This window comes from Seriola lalandi, unplaced genomic scaffold (assembly GCF_002814215.2).
Source record: "Seriola lalandi dorsalis isolate HSWRI2012SDOR001 ecotype SW California unplaced genomic scaffold, Sedor1 jcf7180002054949, whole genome shotgun sequence".
Classification (NCBI taxonomy): Eukaryota; Metazoa; Chordata; class Actinopteri; order Carangiformes; family Carangidae; genus Seriola; species Seriola lalandi.
The window spans coordinates 1-15663 of record NW_019525500.1 but is presented as its reverse complement, the minus strand read 5'-3'; the positions used below and the strand labels follow the sequence as shown (position 1 = coordinate 15663).

Sequence of the window (15663 nt, the reverse complement as noted above, 5' to 3'; positions counted from 1 at the left end):
ATGGTAGTAAAGCTCAGCGGAAATAGTTGATAACTTTCTTACTCTGTTCAAGACAAATTCAGCTTCTGAGATTCACAGACAAGGTCAAAGTTAGTCAGGGAAGCAGGTAAACTGACTCCTCGTCTCTGTGGTCTGCTCTCAGCAGCCAGAACAGTGACTCAGTGACCAACGGTCTAAATCTCTTCTTTCCCTTTGGCCTTTAGTGGAAAATCACCACACTAGTAGAGTAGAGGAGTGAGAGGAAAGCAGAGGTGGGGTCCTGACTGTAAAAGACCTCTCTGTCTGGGCTTTGGCCTGCAGCCAGGCGGCAGCAGCAGAGACGTGTCAGACCAGGTACACGCCAGGGACGCACACTTCATAAACTCTACTCTGAGTTTCAAATACTCAAGCTGAGAGTCTTGTGATTCCTGAATTACATATTCTAGATGGCCATGTTGTAAATCAGTGAAAATACAACCTCCTCTGAGCTTCACACAGGACTGGACACGAGGCCAAGTCTTTGAGATAGAAGTTGGACTTTGACTCTGGAGTCATCATATAAAGCAGCGGAGAGGGAAAAGGAGGCTATTTTACCTAACAGAGGGAAGACGAGAGAACAAGGCCATGGCCACGTGGAGGACAGTGGGAGCGCTACTGCTGATAGCACATGTTGGTAAGAACTGCTATATTACATCTAAATACACTGTAAAGCTTTTGTACGTATATATTTTTTCAGTTCAGCTCAGATCTTTGTACCACAAGAAGAAATTCTTTTTGTAGCCAGGCAGCATTAAAACACAAGAAAACAAGAAACATAAGCACAATAAAAACACAACAAGACAAGCGAGGACATTAAAAGAGTTGGAACAATACACACAGTTCACAATTAAAGAAAGGGTGTATGACACAGGCAAAGATATATATTTCTGACTATTATGTCTTTGTGTGTGGCCATGTGAAACCTCTCATCTCTTATGTTAAAATACATAAAAGACATAAATGAGTAACAAGTTGGATTACCATTGATGCCTGTGAAGATAAGGGCAAATTTTCCTTCAGCAACAATGAGCAAAGACATCATAATGAGAAATTTGCTTTGCATGTCTTACAAAAGTAAAGTGTTTTACAAGAACTTACAAGTAAAGTAACAACTCCCAGGTTGGGAAGTACTTTACTTTGGACAGAAAGTACAGTGGAAATTGTGATGTAGATTTTTTCTCATTCCAGTGTTCCTCTTGTTTTCCTAAACCAACACTCCAAGAGTTATAACCATAATCACCTCCACGTTGTCAGACATTGTTCAGCTGCTATCATGACTGTGTGTGTGGATGGAAACACTGCTATAATCCGTAGCAAGGGTACCCAGAGTCTTATGGTTAAAGGGGGACAAGGAAAGCATAGACTTAGAATATATTCAAATCTAGTTGTTGTCAAAGATAAGCTAAGTAGGCGAAATGACAAGAAACATGTAATATTAAGTAGGTAAGACCATGTGACAGTGCAGATTTTGGTGTCCAATAGCATCTTCACACATGAATGTTGAGGATAAAGTTTGACTTATGGAATAAGGTGTGGTAAAATGTAGCAACCATGTGATACCTAGGATTATATACCCATAGTCTGACAAGACAGTTTTCTTCAGCTCACAAGAATTTCAGTCACAGAAATGACAGAACATAGTCATCCGTATTTCATATGGATGGATTGCTAAATGGGCCTACCGGGCCCCCTGGCCTTCATCTATAAAAGAGACCCAAAATGACCACACAGACACATAAACTAACCACACAGACACATGAAATGATCACAAAGAGATATAAAACAACCAAAAAGAGATTCGAAACAACCACAAAGAAATGTAAAAGGATTACAAATGACATAATGATTTAATGTCTCTTTCAGCCTGGGTGTCTTTGTGCTATTTACATGTGTGTCCAGGGACCCATTTTCTTCTGGTTATAGATGTTTAATACTCAAGGCTACAAGATGTTTTCATGAATCATTTGGTGGAATATTTCAACAACTGAATGACGGGCAGTCTGCATATCTCCTTCCCTCAGTGTTTGGCCAGAAAACCATCAGATGGTGCACCATCTCAGACCCAGAGCAGAGGAAATGTCAGGCCATGTCGCAGGCTTTCGCCAGTGTCTCCATCCGTCCGTCTCTGAGCTGTGTCGGCGGAGGGACAATCGAGGGCTGCGTTCAGAAACTACAGGTCAGATTTTGATAACAGGAACTTTAATTCAATAAATCTTTAAACCTCATTGAGCAAGTTTAATTAAATGACCTGTGATTATTGTAGTTTTTAAATGTTCACTGTTATATCACACTGTGTCGTTGTGGATTGATGTAGAGCATTATATTAAATATTAATTTAGTTATCTATCCATTTTTATCAGTCAGGACAGCAGGGGACGCGTTAAAAGCTGATGAACTGCTTAGAGTGGCAGAACATACAATCAGGCATCAGATAACAGAGGCCACATGGAAAGTTGCAATAAACATCTTAATAGGTGATGCAGTTATCAGGACCCTGGGCTCTTTATGACAACCACAGACTGGAGGATTTCTGATCTGTGTTCTGTTACCAGAAGCTGAACAAGGAAGGAAACACAAGCATAAACACATGCATTACCAATTTCACTCTGTAGGTATAAAGGAAATAGATTAATTTTAAGAGGAAGGACTTGGTTGTGATGTCCCAGAGCTTCCTTCCTCAATGTTTTAAATCATCACAAGGCCACAGAAGCTCCTCATGGTTCTTCATCATATACTACAGATTTATTAGTTTATCTATTTGAGTCTATTAACACTGTGATTCCAGTTATTCCCCAATCATTCATCTTTTTCTTCGACGTGTCTGCAGAGAAAAGAAGCTGATGCCTTGTCCATGTTCGCCAAGGACATCTACACCCTGGGGAAGACTGCCTCCTTCAAGGTGGCTGCCAGTGAAACAAAGGCTGACCGTAAGATTTAACAATAACTAAAAAGAAATTGCATCGTTGGAAATTCATTCTGCGCTAGTGGCAGTGGGGATTATAGGCACCGGTTCCAATATTATCCGAGGATCAGCAACAGTGAAGGAGTAACAGTTGTATCATGCGCAGCACAGGTTCCCAAAACTCTAAGTGACTTTTGTTGTATTTTTATTGGTGTGATCTAATACAGCATTTAAACAAATTCACTCTTAGGACATAATTAATTTCTGATTGGTCACAGAGTTGCCACTGCAGCAAAGATTACTGTGATACTAATAAAGCATTGTCTGCTAATCTATTGATGAGGATGTAGTTTATAATATTCAGTGCATCAGGAAAAGACTAAACAATCTGATGATAATAAAACGTATTAATGATGAAAATTATGACTTACTCGTAAAGAACTCTTAATTCAATCTTCTGGCTTTGATTAGCATCTTAAATCTGACATCTTATCTGACATGAATGTTCTCTTTTCTTTTTTTATCAGAAAAATAACTTATATTTTATAATTTCTTGTCACAATAACTGACCTACTTATTTAAGTTACATCACGCTGAAAAACATTAACTAAACTCCAGATCACTGTTTTTAAAATTCATACTCTGGACTTCTTTATACTGATGCTTGATGAACATATGTGATAATTCTCCACTTGTGATGACACGTTAGCTCAGTTTAATCTTGTTGGATAACACAGATGTTCTGTTATCACACCCTGATTATAATCTCTGCACAGCTTGTGGGTTATTTCAGAACAGGACTGGTAGTCTGTACTTTGATCTCAATCTTATTTCTGTTCCGTGATAACATGTTGCTGTCCAACTACTTAATGTCTCAGTGTCACACGTGTGTCAACAACAGTGCTGCTTTTGCCTCAGGTACTGGTGCCGTCTACTATGCAGTTGCTGTGGTGAAGAAAGCGAACGTTGCCATCAACATCAACAACCTAGCAGGAAAAAAGACCTGCCACACCGGAAAAGGCCGAACAGCTGGCTGGAACATGCCTGTGGGATACTTCATAGACCAGGGTTACATGTCTGTAATGGGCTGCGGCATCTCACAGGGTACGACAAATGTACATAGACACAAATACATATATACATATATATACTGAACATATAGAAAGCTGGAGAGAGGCATGTGTATGTGTGCGTTTGCGATTAGGTGTGGCAAATTTCTTCAACGCGAGCTGTATCCCTGGAGCAAACACGGCTGAGGATCCTCCGTCTCTGTGTCAGCTGTGCGTAGGAGACGCGAGCGGAAACTTCAAATGTGATAAGAGTTCAAAGGAGAGATACTACAGTTATGAAGGAGCTTTCAGGTAACACACATTCATACCATGTATACTTACACTCTTACACAAAGAAGTTACTGTCCTGTAGAACTGGGTATGTACATGTGGAGTCATTTTTGTTCACTCCAACACTTCTAGATTGCTTCCTTTCCTTGTTTGCGCCTTTAATTGTGAATTTCTCTGTAGATGTATGGCTGAAGGTGCAGGAGAGGTGGCCTTCATCAAACACACGACTGTCGAGGAGAACACTGATGGTAACGTCTTAGTTATGGCTGGACAATGACTAGTTGGTTATTAAAGTAACTATTGACCCATTCAGCCACTTTGTTGTTAGTGAGCTTGTCTTTTGGCTAACCAGTTATGTTTTTCACCAGGTCGTGGCCCTGTGTGGGCACAAGGACTGAAGTCATCTGAATATGAGCTGTTGTGTCGTGACGGCACCAGAGCTCCAGTCTCTCAGTGGAAAACATGTCACCTGGTCCGTGTCCCATTCCGTGGCATTGTGGTCGCCAATGACATCACTCCCTCTGTTGTGTTTAACATGCTGACAGAGGGGCTGGTACGTCACAGCTCACACACTCTGCAGTAGTAACACACATGAACCGGTCTTCTGCTCATTCATAAACGGCACCCCAGTGTCCCAGATGGTCAGTTTCATTTCTGCACATTGTGAATGTCAGAGCCTGTCACTTGACTTCTGCTGATAGAAATTTGATAATAGCCAGAATTATCCTCATGCAGTGTTCTTGATAAGTACCAAAATAAGATCTAAATCTTTAAATTTTAATAAATCTCAAAACAAATTTAGTTTAGTAGCTGTACAAGAGCTTTCGTTCATGTTATTTATTTTGACGTGATCACCCAAACTATGCAAAGCCTTAAAGGAGCTATTTAGTTATTAAGTTTTGCTATTGCTACATAGCCAACATTAGCATTAGCAGCTGTCAGCTGTTTACTTACCAGTCTAGAAGAAAAGTTGTGGGTTCAGCATCAAGCTTAATTCCTTTACTCACCAAGAGCTGTCTCCAGCACTGGAAAGCAACACCAATGTTAACTCTTGTCTCTATCAAGTTTTTTCTTCTACTGAAGTTAGAATGCTAACCAGCTAGCTCCGGCCCGTCTCGGCACTTTCCAAGAGTTACAATAACTTTTCTCCGAGCATTTGAGGCACCTCTTGCCCACATTCACTTCAAAGTTCACATTTCAAAATTCCCAGCCATCGAGCTGCTGATGAGGATCATGTGATATGATTCAAAGATCCAGAACAGTTACTAATTTAACCTTGGCATGAGATTGTTTGTTAATTTTGAAACTAAGTTTTAAAATACAGTTGTAATGTATATAAGAGAGTGCTCCAAACATTGCATGTTCAAGCATTACAAGAATGACTTTCCATCAGCTCTTTATATCTATGTAGGCTATGGTCACTCTAAAAGATGTATTTAACCAAATTAACCTCTACATGTGTAAATTCCTGTCTGCAGGAAAAGTCGGGCTTCCAGATGTTTTCATCTGCTGCGTATGGAGGAGGAACTGTGCTGTTCTCCGAGTCATCCGTCATGTTTCAGGGGGTGGAGTCAGACAACCACAAGAAGTGGATGGGCAGCAATTATTATAATGTTCTGAGTGCCATGGACTGTAAACCAGAAAGTAAGACTATCTATCTATCTATCTATCTATCTATCTATCTATCTATCTATCTATCTATCTATCTATCTATCTATCTATTTATCTATTTATTGGCAGGTGAAATGCTTGTACTCTGTAAAAGGATGGATTGATTTATTTGTTTCTGGTTAACCGGGCAATGAACCTACTGTACCTATCCACGTCTTTCTTTCCGTCTTTACCACTCACCCATCTACCTGTGAATACCCCAGGTGCCCTGCGGTGGTGTGTGTTGTCCAGCGGTGAGCAACAGAAGTGTGCTGATATGGCTGTGGCCTTTCAAAATAAACGTCTAACTCCGGACATCAAATGTGTCCATGGGGACTCTGTGACTGACTGCATGAATAAAATCAAGGTGACCGATGTTTCTCAGTGATATTCATTTATTTCTAATTAAAATGTTAAACACTTGAAATTCTAGGGTCTGATGGAGTTTTTGAGTAATTTTATATCAGATGACATTTGTTCTTTGCATTTTCAGTGTCTCAGATTATCACTTTCAGATGTAAAGACTAACATGCTGATGTTTAGAAATTATTTTCACCAGGTTCATCATCTTGATTTAGCTTGTTAGCATGCTAATTCACACTAAAAGCAAAGTACGACTGAGGCTGACGGGAATGTCAATAGTTCTAATTAAAGTATGTTGTTTAGCTACCAAAATATCCTGAGGGGACCATGAATGTGTGCACCAAATTTAATGGTAATCTAAGAGTTGTTGAGCCGTTTCAACAACAAAATTACAAATATCAACCTGCTGATGGCACGAGAGGAAAATCAAGGCATCCCCAAATTCAGTCGGCTTTATCCTCTGGGGATCATGAATGTCTGAAATACATTTCAGGGCATCCATTAAATAGTTGTTAAGATATTTCAGTCTGAACCAATGTGATGGACCAACCATCAGACCGTTATTGCCATCCATATATCCATGCTTCTAGCACGACTGAAGAAAAGACTGGCTAATAAAAACCAAGCAAAACAAAGCAGAAACAATAACTGATGGCTTTTTTTTCGAGTAGTTCTGAGATTTCAATCTGTCTCCTTCTGTTTCTTGTTGGTGTAGAACAACGAGGCTGATGCCATCACTCTGGATGGGGGTTACATCTACACAGCAGGCAAAGACTATGGCTTGGTTCCTGCGACTGGCGAGAGCTACACAGGTAAAAAAACACACACACACACAAACAAAAGTCACACATTCTGGATTCAAAGACAGCACATACATTCGTTTTTTTTGTTTCTTTTCTTTGCAGATGACCGTGATGGCTCCATGTACTATGCAGTTGTGGTGGTAAAAAAGAGTAGCTATGACATCCGTAACCTTGACGACCTGCGTGGCCGTCGCTCCTGTCACACAGGATACGGTCGCACCGCTGGATGGAACGTTCCTGTAGCGGCGCTGATGGAGAGAGGCTTGATCACCCCTAAGCAGTGTCAGATACCTCAAGGTCAGTGGGATGTTGGTGTGTGTCAGTGAGAGAGGCAGAGGTGTGAGCTGGACAAGTCAGCCGAACTCACTCCGCCTACCCGTTCTGGCCATCAGAATGTTTCGTTTTCTAGATTTTACTACGGATTTTTCTTTATTGGTTAGTCTGCTGATTAATTTTTTCCATTACTGATTAAGTTAGGTCAAAAGGCATGTTTTGACTGATTTAGTATTAGAAAACTATTACAGTGACATAAAACAGAGATAAGAACATTTTTAGATTTGAGAAGCCTGACACAGAGAAAGATTATTGATTATTACTGTAAAATTGTTGTTAATTTATTTTCTGTTGATCGGCTATTGGTTTAATTGACTAATTTATTTCAATACTAGTTTATACATCCCCACTCCCAATTCCCTGTTAAGTCAGAAAGTGCCATCATGTACGGTGGCTGACCAGGGTAAACGCGCTGCAACGGCCCAAAACACTTCCAAAAGGAGAAACAAGCTGCAAATTCATAAACGATGCACATTCAAAAACACATACAAAAATACAAAACAAATACAACAACGGGAACGAGCTGCAAATGCAAATGAAAAAAACATGCTGCAGGAAGCCAAAACAAAGACATTAACTGCAAACATGCTGCAAATACAGAAACGCTGCAACAAAAAAAACACACAAACCCCCAAAACAAATGCAACAGAAGGAAGCGCTGCATATTCAGACAACATGATGGAAGGGCTCCAGGCCTCTAGAGGGAAGGCCAGGTGGAACACCTTGACCATAAGCTTGAGCCTCGACTCCAGAGGCCAGACCAGAAGCGCCTATGGTATAAAATGGCCGTGGTCGTGATTGCTTCCTTATGTCAAACAATACAACACTAGATACAGAATGGATTTGTGCCTGATTTTCTGCTTGTTTCTATCTGCTATCCTAATATCTGCTCAATCCAGTACATGGACAAGTACACTTTCTGAGATGTGACTGAGCTCCTCCACAGCCACAGATGTTGTCACAGGCTGAGTGTCTCTTGTACTGTAGATAGAGCAGGTTAGAAAACATAATCGGTTTCAATGCCTGAATATTCCCTCCAGTGTTTGACTTTCTGTTTCTTGTCTTTCCCATGATGCTTAGCGGTGGGCGGGTTCTTCAAGCAGAGCTGTGTACCAGGTGCCAACCAGCCTGGTTTTCCCAACAACCTGTGTGACCTGTGTGTGGGAGACAACACAGGGAAGAGCAAATGTGAGAAAGGAAAAGACCTGTATGATGGATACAACGGTGCCTTCAGGTACTAAAACATTGGATGTTTCACTCCAGTAGCTACGTTTCCATTTCCAGCTTTTCTTTTAATTATATCCTCAATATTACTTAACATAGAAACATGTGCCTCTCCAGTTATTACCATGCTGATCAAAGCCTAGAAAAACTCTAACTGTCTGTCATGTACCTTTTTCTGTGGGAAAAAATGAATGCGCCTGAAATAGCTCATCCTACTTTGAAGCTCTTCTGCCTCCAATAGAAAAGCGGCTGGAATTTAATGAAACACTTCATGTGTCTATCTGTCCATTCAGGTGTCTGGCGAAGGGAGATGGCGACGTGGCTTTCATCAAGCATTCTACTGTCTTCCAAAACACTGACGGTAAGTCGAGTAGCTCCAAGATTTTCAAAGTTTTCTTCTTTTTGGGGTCTCAGATTTTTAACCACCTCACTTTGTGTGTCGATTCAGGTAACTCTGAAGAATCGTGGACTGTAGGTCTACACTCTACAGATTTCCAGCTGCTCTGTTCTCAGGGCGCGAAAGCTGAGGTCACGCAGTACAAACACTGTAACCTGGCTAGAGTCCCCTCCCATGCTGTCATGGTACGACCAGACACCAACATCCACGCTGTCTATGGACTCCTGGACCGCGCTCAGGTAAGACTGTTTATACTATACGTTCCGTTTGTGAGTGAGTCAAGCCAACAAAGTGCAGAGACCTGAAACTGGTTTAAGATAGGTAATCCTTGAGAGTAAAGAACTTTTTTTGTAAGATTCATGTCATAATCATGAGGTAATTCTTCTTGCTGGTGCATTCAAGGATGCTCCAACATCTGAGAATCAATAATTGGCCACCAGAAAACAGAAAGCAGTATATATAAACAAATTAAAAAAGCACACTACTATGGGATTTTTGAAGATAACATTACTTTGACCCATAAATGAATAAAGAAATCAGGAGTCTTGTCATGTCTCATTTTAGTTTCACAGTGAGATGAACGGAAATCAAGTGGTAACTGGCATCTCTCTTTATCTCTTCCTCACTGTTTCCATGTAGACATATTTTGGCAGTGACACAGGTACTGGTTTCAGGATGTTTGACTCGAACGGCTATCAGGGCACAGACCTCATCTTCAAAGACTCCACTGTCCGCCTCGTGGGTGTCGGTGACAGAAAGACCTTCCAGGAGTGGCTGGGACAGGGCTACATGGACTCACTGGTAGAAATGGAATGTAATTCATCAGCTGCAGGTAAAAACACATAATTCCTTATAGTCCAATGCCAATTCAAGTGACTCATGTTTTTAATAGCCTATGTGAAATATGTCTTTTATTCTGTGTGGGTATGAAATAAAGCTGATTGCAAAAGCCCCAAATTGTTGTTCCCTTGACAAAAGCAGTATGAACTCTCACTGCTTAAACATCTCGTAATTAAAGAAATACATCAACTTTACAAAGAGGAATGCAAGTTTTATGATTTATTTAAAGGAGCTACTTGTAAGTTTTGCTATTGCTACATAGCTAACGTTAGCATTACCAGCTGTTTACTTACCAGTCTAGAAGAAACTTTGCAAGTTCCACATCAAACTTCATTCCTTTACTCACCAAGAGCTGTCTCCAGCAGTGGAAAGCAACACCAATGTTAACTCTTGTCTCGTTCATGCGTTTTCTTCTACTGAAGTTAGCATGCTAACCAGCTAGCCCCCGTCCAACTTGTTACTTTCCGATACCGACTCACTGTAGCCTCCAGTCTGCCCTGAAGACGTAGCACTGCACAGAGGGTGTATTTTAACATCTTGGATTATAAAGACAACAATGGCTGAAGCTCTTGTCAAGGGACAATCACCTCCACCTGCTTCTGGCAAGAAAGCACATTCAGCGGCAGAGAATAGTTGGACATTTTGGGGAATACCTTTATTCAGCTTGATACAACTCTCATGTCTGTACATTAAATATAAAACTACAGCCAGTAGATAGCTTATGCTGTGTTCATGTAATGTCGGATTTACCATAATTACCGGTTTCCCCACTTGTAAATGGCATTCACATCAACATCCAAGTTATAATTATGCCTGGGAAAGTTTCATTTTTCTGAAAGTTAGGATACATATGATACATTAGTTTTGAAGTGCTGGCAAAAACAGGCAAACATAGATGTCTCATTTCAGCCAAAGTCTGTTGTAAAGGTTCTTTCTTTTAAGAAATGTCACTAACGTTTGTGCCTATGTTTTATTTTGTTAGTGTTTTTTCTCCTTGTAGCATCAAAATCCAACTGGGCTGTCTAAGATATTATAGATGACATATTAAAAAAATTGATCAGTGTAGCTACTCCTCTGGCTTATCAGCTTGATTTTGTGTGTGGCCATGAGATGAATCTTTCATCTATTTGCCGCAATCATTCAGCTGTATATGAGACATTAAGTTGTATGGATGGATAGGAAATTGATGGAGAGAAGGAAGAAAGGAATACTGATCCATAAATAAAGACACTATAATCCTGCTGCCAGTTTTCATTGCATAAAATGGCCACTTTGCCTCTAAGAGCCAGATTCAGTCAAAGTTGTTTTCTTTTGTACAACCTCTAATACTTACCAATTTCTCTCCCTGTTGTAGTGATGTCCTCTGCATGGCTGCTGCTGGTGGCCCTGTTCAGCTTCATGCTGACCAACCTCTGAATGTAAAGGCACAATATGACCCACACATCCTGCGTCTTCTCCTACTCCCTTCCTCACCTTTTTTTCTAATCCTTTCCCCTTGCTTTTCTGGAGATCCACTCCTTCTATTCATGAATGTGTTTTTTTGTTTTATTTTAAAATTGCATAGCTTCTACCTGATTGTATGATGTTTTGATGTAGGCGAGGGTGGCATGTTGGAACTACCTTTGGATTTAAATTGCGCTACTGTTGAAGAAAATGAAGGACTTCTTTTTAGTGGCAGAGAAGAGTTGGATAGATGAGAGAAGGTGTTAGTACCACTGTGTTTACTGAAGGTGAGCTGCCATATCAGTGCGTATGCTGCCACCTGTTACATTGCTTTAGTGGTTAGTGCCTCCTTCGAAGCTTGTTTTACAAAGAACAGCCAGTGTGATTTTTAATGTCACATGAGCCACAGAAAATGCTTTAACTTCTGGTTCACCTCTCTGAAGAATAGTTACTTAAACTGCAATGATCACTTAAACTGCATATCTAAAAGTGCAGTTTTCAGGTCAGTGACCTTTGTCCAAGTTTTGATATTTTTGCCTTTACCTCGATACAAAAGGAAGTGAAACAAATCATTTGTGGAGCTCACAGCATTGAGAAAACATTACATTACTTCTCCCCATTAGTTTGGATTAGCCACACGACACCCTCTCAGTAGTTTCTATAGGGAATTAGTAAGTAGTAGTAGTAGTAGAAAGTAGTTCTAGTCAAAATAGTTCAGTGTCTGGGGATTATCAAGAAAATTCTGTTGAATTGCTCTTGAATTTGTAATTTTAACTTCTCAGTGATGTGAGCACCATCTACAGTACATCCATTGTATTGGAGTAGGTACAAACCTGGACAAATAACAACAACATTTACAAACTTACTAGAGGTAAATGTGTTGTTATGTGGGTGGGCTGACCCTTTAACTTCAGGAGCAGTAACTTCAGTAAAATGGATAAAATGTATCCAGACAAAAATATATCATCACATCTTTAAAGCTTTTTCTTCTGGTACCTTTAAGACTCTAACCCGCTGTAACTGATCCAAGTTCAGTTCAGTCCCATTTGCAAAGGCTTTGTGTGTATTTAGAAGTCAGATTGTTGTTCTGCTCTGCTGCTGTTTGCTCTGTGAGTACTACTAACAGACATGGCCTTGTCTGAGTTCAGGCTGTGTATCTTACTATAAGCTAATGCCATATCAGTGAATATGCACTAGTGTTGCCTCCACAGAGAGCTGTGCTGGGGATGGTGTGATGATGAGTGATTGCATTTTCATCCATAGGCTGTTGGCTTCATGTATTCTCCTCAAATGCTTTGAAATCAAAGAGATAAATGATTTAATTCATACAGTGTACAGTGTAACTCAGCATTCATTTGAGCCTGCCTGCAGCTCAACATCTAAATCTTTGCTGCATTATTTTTTGGCTTTTCACTTATTTCCGTAACTTATCTGAAACTGTGTAGACACAAATGGAGTGAGAAACTCTAACACACTGGTTTGGGGAGAACATGAAGAAAACCTCCTGTGGTTTGTGATGGAGAGTGAATGAGTTTTTGTTTGTCTGGATGGTAAAAGTCAACAAAGAGAATGTGTCAGGTGAAGAAAAACAACAGGGTTTTAATACAAAATATAATACAATTAAAAGGCAATAACAGCTAATGCTAGACTATTCTGAGCCCTCGTGTCTGCTTACCCGAACGACTCCCTCCAGGATTGTCTCTTACTAACTCAAACTAACCAATTTCCTGTCATAACTACTGTACTTCCTGCTGCTTGATGCTGTTTCCAGATTTAAATTGTTGATTGGATGTGTATTTCCCTATGTTGAGAGATTTATTTTTATATGAAGTTCAGGTGCCATATCAGTGTATATGTACTGACTCATGCTGTCAGACACTTATGTCTCTTCTTCCTCGCGATGGAGTTTTATTTCTCTGTGAAACATGTAACTAATATTTAGTTGCCAGGCCAGTGCGTCTGCATAAGTATTACTACATAAAGCTGTTTTCTCTGCTTTCTCAAATGAAATAAAGATACTTTATATGCTGCAAAATTACATCTGTTGAGCTTCATTTTTGAGTATTTGTTATGCTTTCAATGCTTTTTTTCCCCTACAGTTTCTCAACTCTGATTAAGAGTCATATGAGGATCTTTGTCATGTAGCAGTTCTATATAGCAGCCCTTTAACCCATCCCACAGCTGTTATGCATCAGAGTAATGAATTTGCATCAGAATAAAGTCCTTGTGTACATGGAGATATGCAGATTTTTTTTATACAACCAAATGATGAGATAAGCAGTAAAAAATGTTTTTTCTTTTTTTGTATATTCTAATATAGTGAAAATACACCTCTATCTAATAATTATTTCCATAATAGATTAATCCAACTGGTATTTTCTTAATTAATCTATATAACATCAGAAAAGTGGGAAAACCCCATCAGAATTTTCTAGAGCCAAAGATGACATGTTTTGTCATGAGCATGTTTTGTTTTTCTACGACCAACAGTCTAAAGACATTCAATTTTCTAAGATGGTGAGGCAATGAAAATAAGAAAGCTCACATCTGAAAAGTTGAAACCATCAAATGTTTGCTTGAGAAAAAGGTCTTAAAGAATTAAATATCATAGTAGTTGCTGAATCATTTTTTGTTGATCGACATTCATGGCACCTTTAAGTAACAGCACAATACACAGTGATTGCCAGAAGTGATAATCTTTGTTCATGCTCTGCTCACTCCACTGGTGTAAAGATACGTGCGCAGGTGTTTGAAAGTAGCATACAGCTAAATCTGCTTTTGCCACTGCAGTGACCAAATCTCACAGGAGGCAATAAAATGTCCTGTGTTATCTCTACTTATGTTGTAAATTCATCTCTGCCACTCTCCTGCCAGAGTTGTGAAAGCAAATGAACTATGAGCTAAAACTTGGAGGCAGTGAACTGTGAACTCCAGTCCTTCTGACTCTGCTGTGGATTTCTACATCACACGTGTGTACTTGTGAACGGCAAACTGAACTGAGTGGCTTCAAAACTACTTGTGATATCACAAAATACTGCTCTGGCAAACACTTCTTATACTGAAATTTAAGATAAGCATAGAGAAAACTTCTCCACTATCAACAGATTAATCTGAAAACAACTCTTAATGTCAAACTCTGCAGATGCACCAATCTGCACATAAAAGGTTAGATCCCAAAACATTTTTGAGTGGGTGGGGACTTTAAAATCTGATCTTTCAGGTTCACTCGATTGCATTTGGAGTATCAGAAAACAGTCCACCTTCATTTAAACCAAAAAAATATTATATCTTTTATATGAAATTTTATTATACAGCTATATGAACTTTGAAAATATAGTTTGCATTTTTTCCTCTTACCTTACACACGCTTTGTTTTGTGCCAGGGGCAAATGATATCAACTGACACAGACTAGCAGTCAAAGCACTGTTATAAATTATAATCTTTATTCATACAGTGAGAATTAAATGAATTCATTGTTTACACACATCACATCCCTCTACATATACACATTCAGCTGATAAAAGCGTTTCCCCTGACAACTTCATGAACAGATCAGAAAAAGGTCTTCGGCAGGATTGGTGTCATAGATGCATGAGTGCCAGGCGGGGGAGGGAAATGAAAAAAAATCAAACAATACTTTTGTCAGAACATAGGACATGACTGTGCAGTTTTTCTTCATAGCTTCATGTGAAAAGGCTATGAACACAAAACAGCTCCAGAGTACATATCATTTCCCAAGACAGTCCCACAAGCTTTCTGCAAGACTAAATACACACATCATAAATTATCTGGCCAAAGAAGTGTAGACCTCTCCGTATTATTAACAATCACCTTTCCCGATTGTCAACTGCTCCGAGTTCACCATATCTGATGGTTGCAGTTGATCACCACATTCCTGAGGCAGGTTGTTTATTTTTCATTTCTCCTTTCATCTCCTGGTTTCTTCAACGGGCAGTGAGGTGAGATGTTGTCAGCCTGTCAGTAACAACACATCCTACAGCCAGTCTGTCCTCTTTATTTCTTGATCTGTCTGGAGCCGTCCTTCCATCCTTCCTTCACTTCATTCACAAATGTCTCCCGGACTCTCTTGAGGCGGCTGCCCATCTCTCCCAGGTCACCGGGGACTCTGCCGGCCTCGTCCCGAACCTGCCGCAGCGTCTGGGACCGCATGACCCGTTCCGAGGCGTCCCGCCCGGCTATCTGAGCTTTAGTGATGGCGTAGGCTGTGATCTGGGCCGCCCTACGAATCGGCCGAGACTCTGCCAGTTTCTCGACGACATGGAGGTTGTTGAGGAGATAAAATAACAAGCGAGAAATCATTTTGTCCAGTGTTTAGGTAAGTCAGCTAA

General features: G+C 40.1%; 2 protein-coding genes across 2 annotated transcripts; one reads left to right on the top strand and one right to left on the bottom strand.

Moving 5' to 3' along the window:
* The first annotated feature begins 308 nt into the window (after positions 1-308).
* Positions 309-13348, top strand: LOC111645382 (melanotransferrin-like). The gene is made up of 16 exons (XM_023394588.2): positions 309-652; positions 2040-2194; positions 2846-2945; positions 3839-4024; positions 4125-4281; positions 4441-4508; positions 4629-4813; positions 5739-5904; positions 6135-6277; positions 6989-7085; positions 7179-7373; positions 8490-8643; positions 8927-8994; positions 9082-9269; positions 9670-9862; positions 11225-13348. The coding sequence occupies exons 1-16, from the start codon at positions 604-606 to the stop codon at positions 11284-11286; spliced, it is 2166 nt and encodes a 721-aa protein (XP_023250356.1). The 5' UTR covers positions 309-603; the 3' UTR covers positions 11287-13348.
* Positions 13349-14735: 1387 nt separating this feature from the next.
* Positions 14736-15657, bottom strand: LOC111645391 (protein NCBP2AS2-like). Its single transcript, XM_023394604.1, has one exon. It carries the CDS (start codon positions 15632-15634, stop codon positions 15329-15331), a length of 306 nt encoding a protein of 101 aa, XP_023250372.1. The 5' UTR covers positions 15635-15657; the 3' UTR covers positions 14736-15328.
* Positions 15658-15663: the final 6 nt, after the last annotated feature.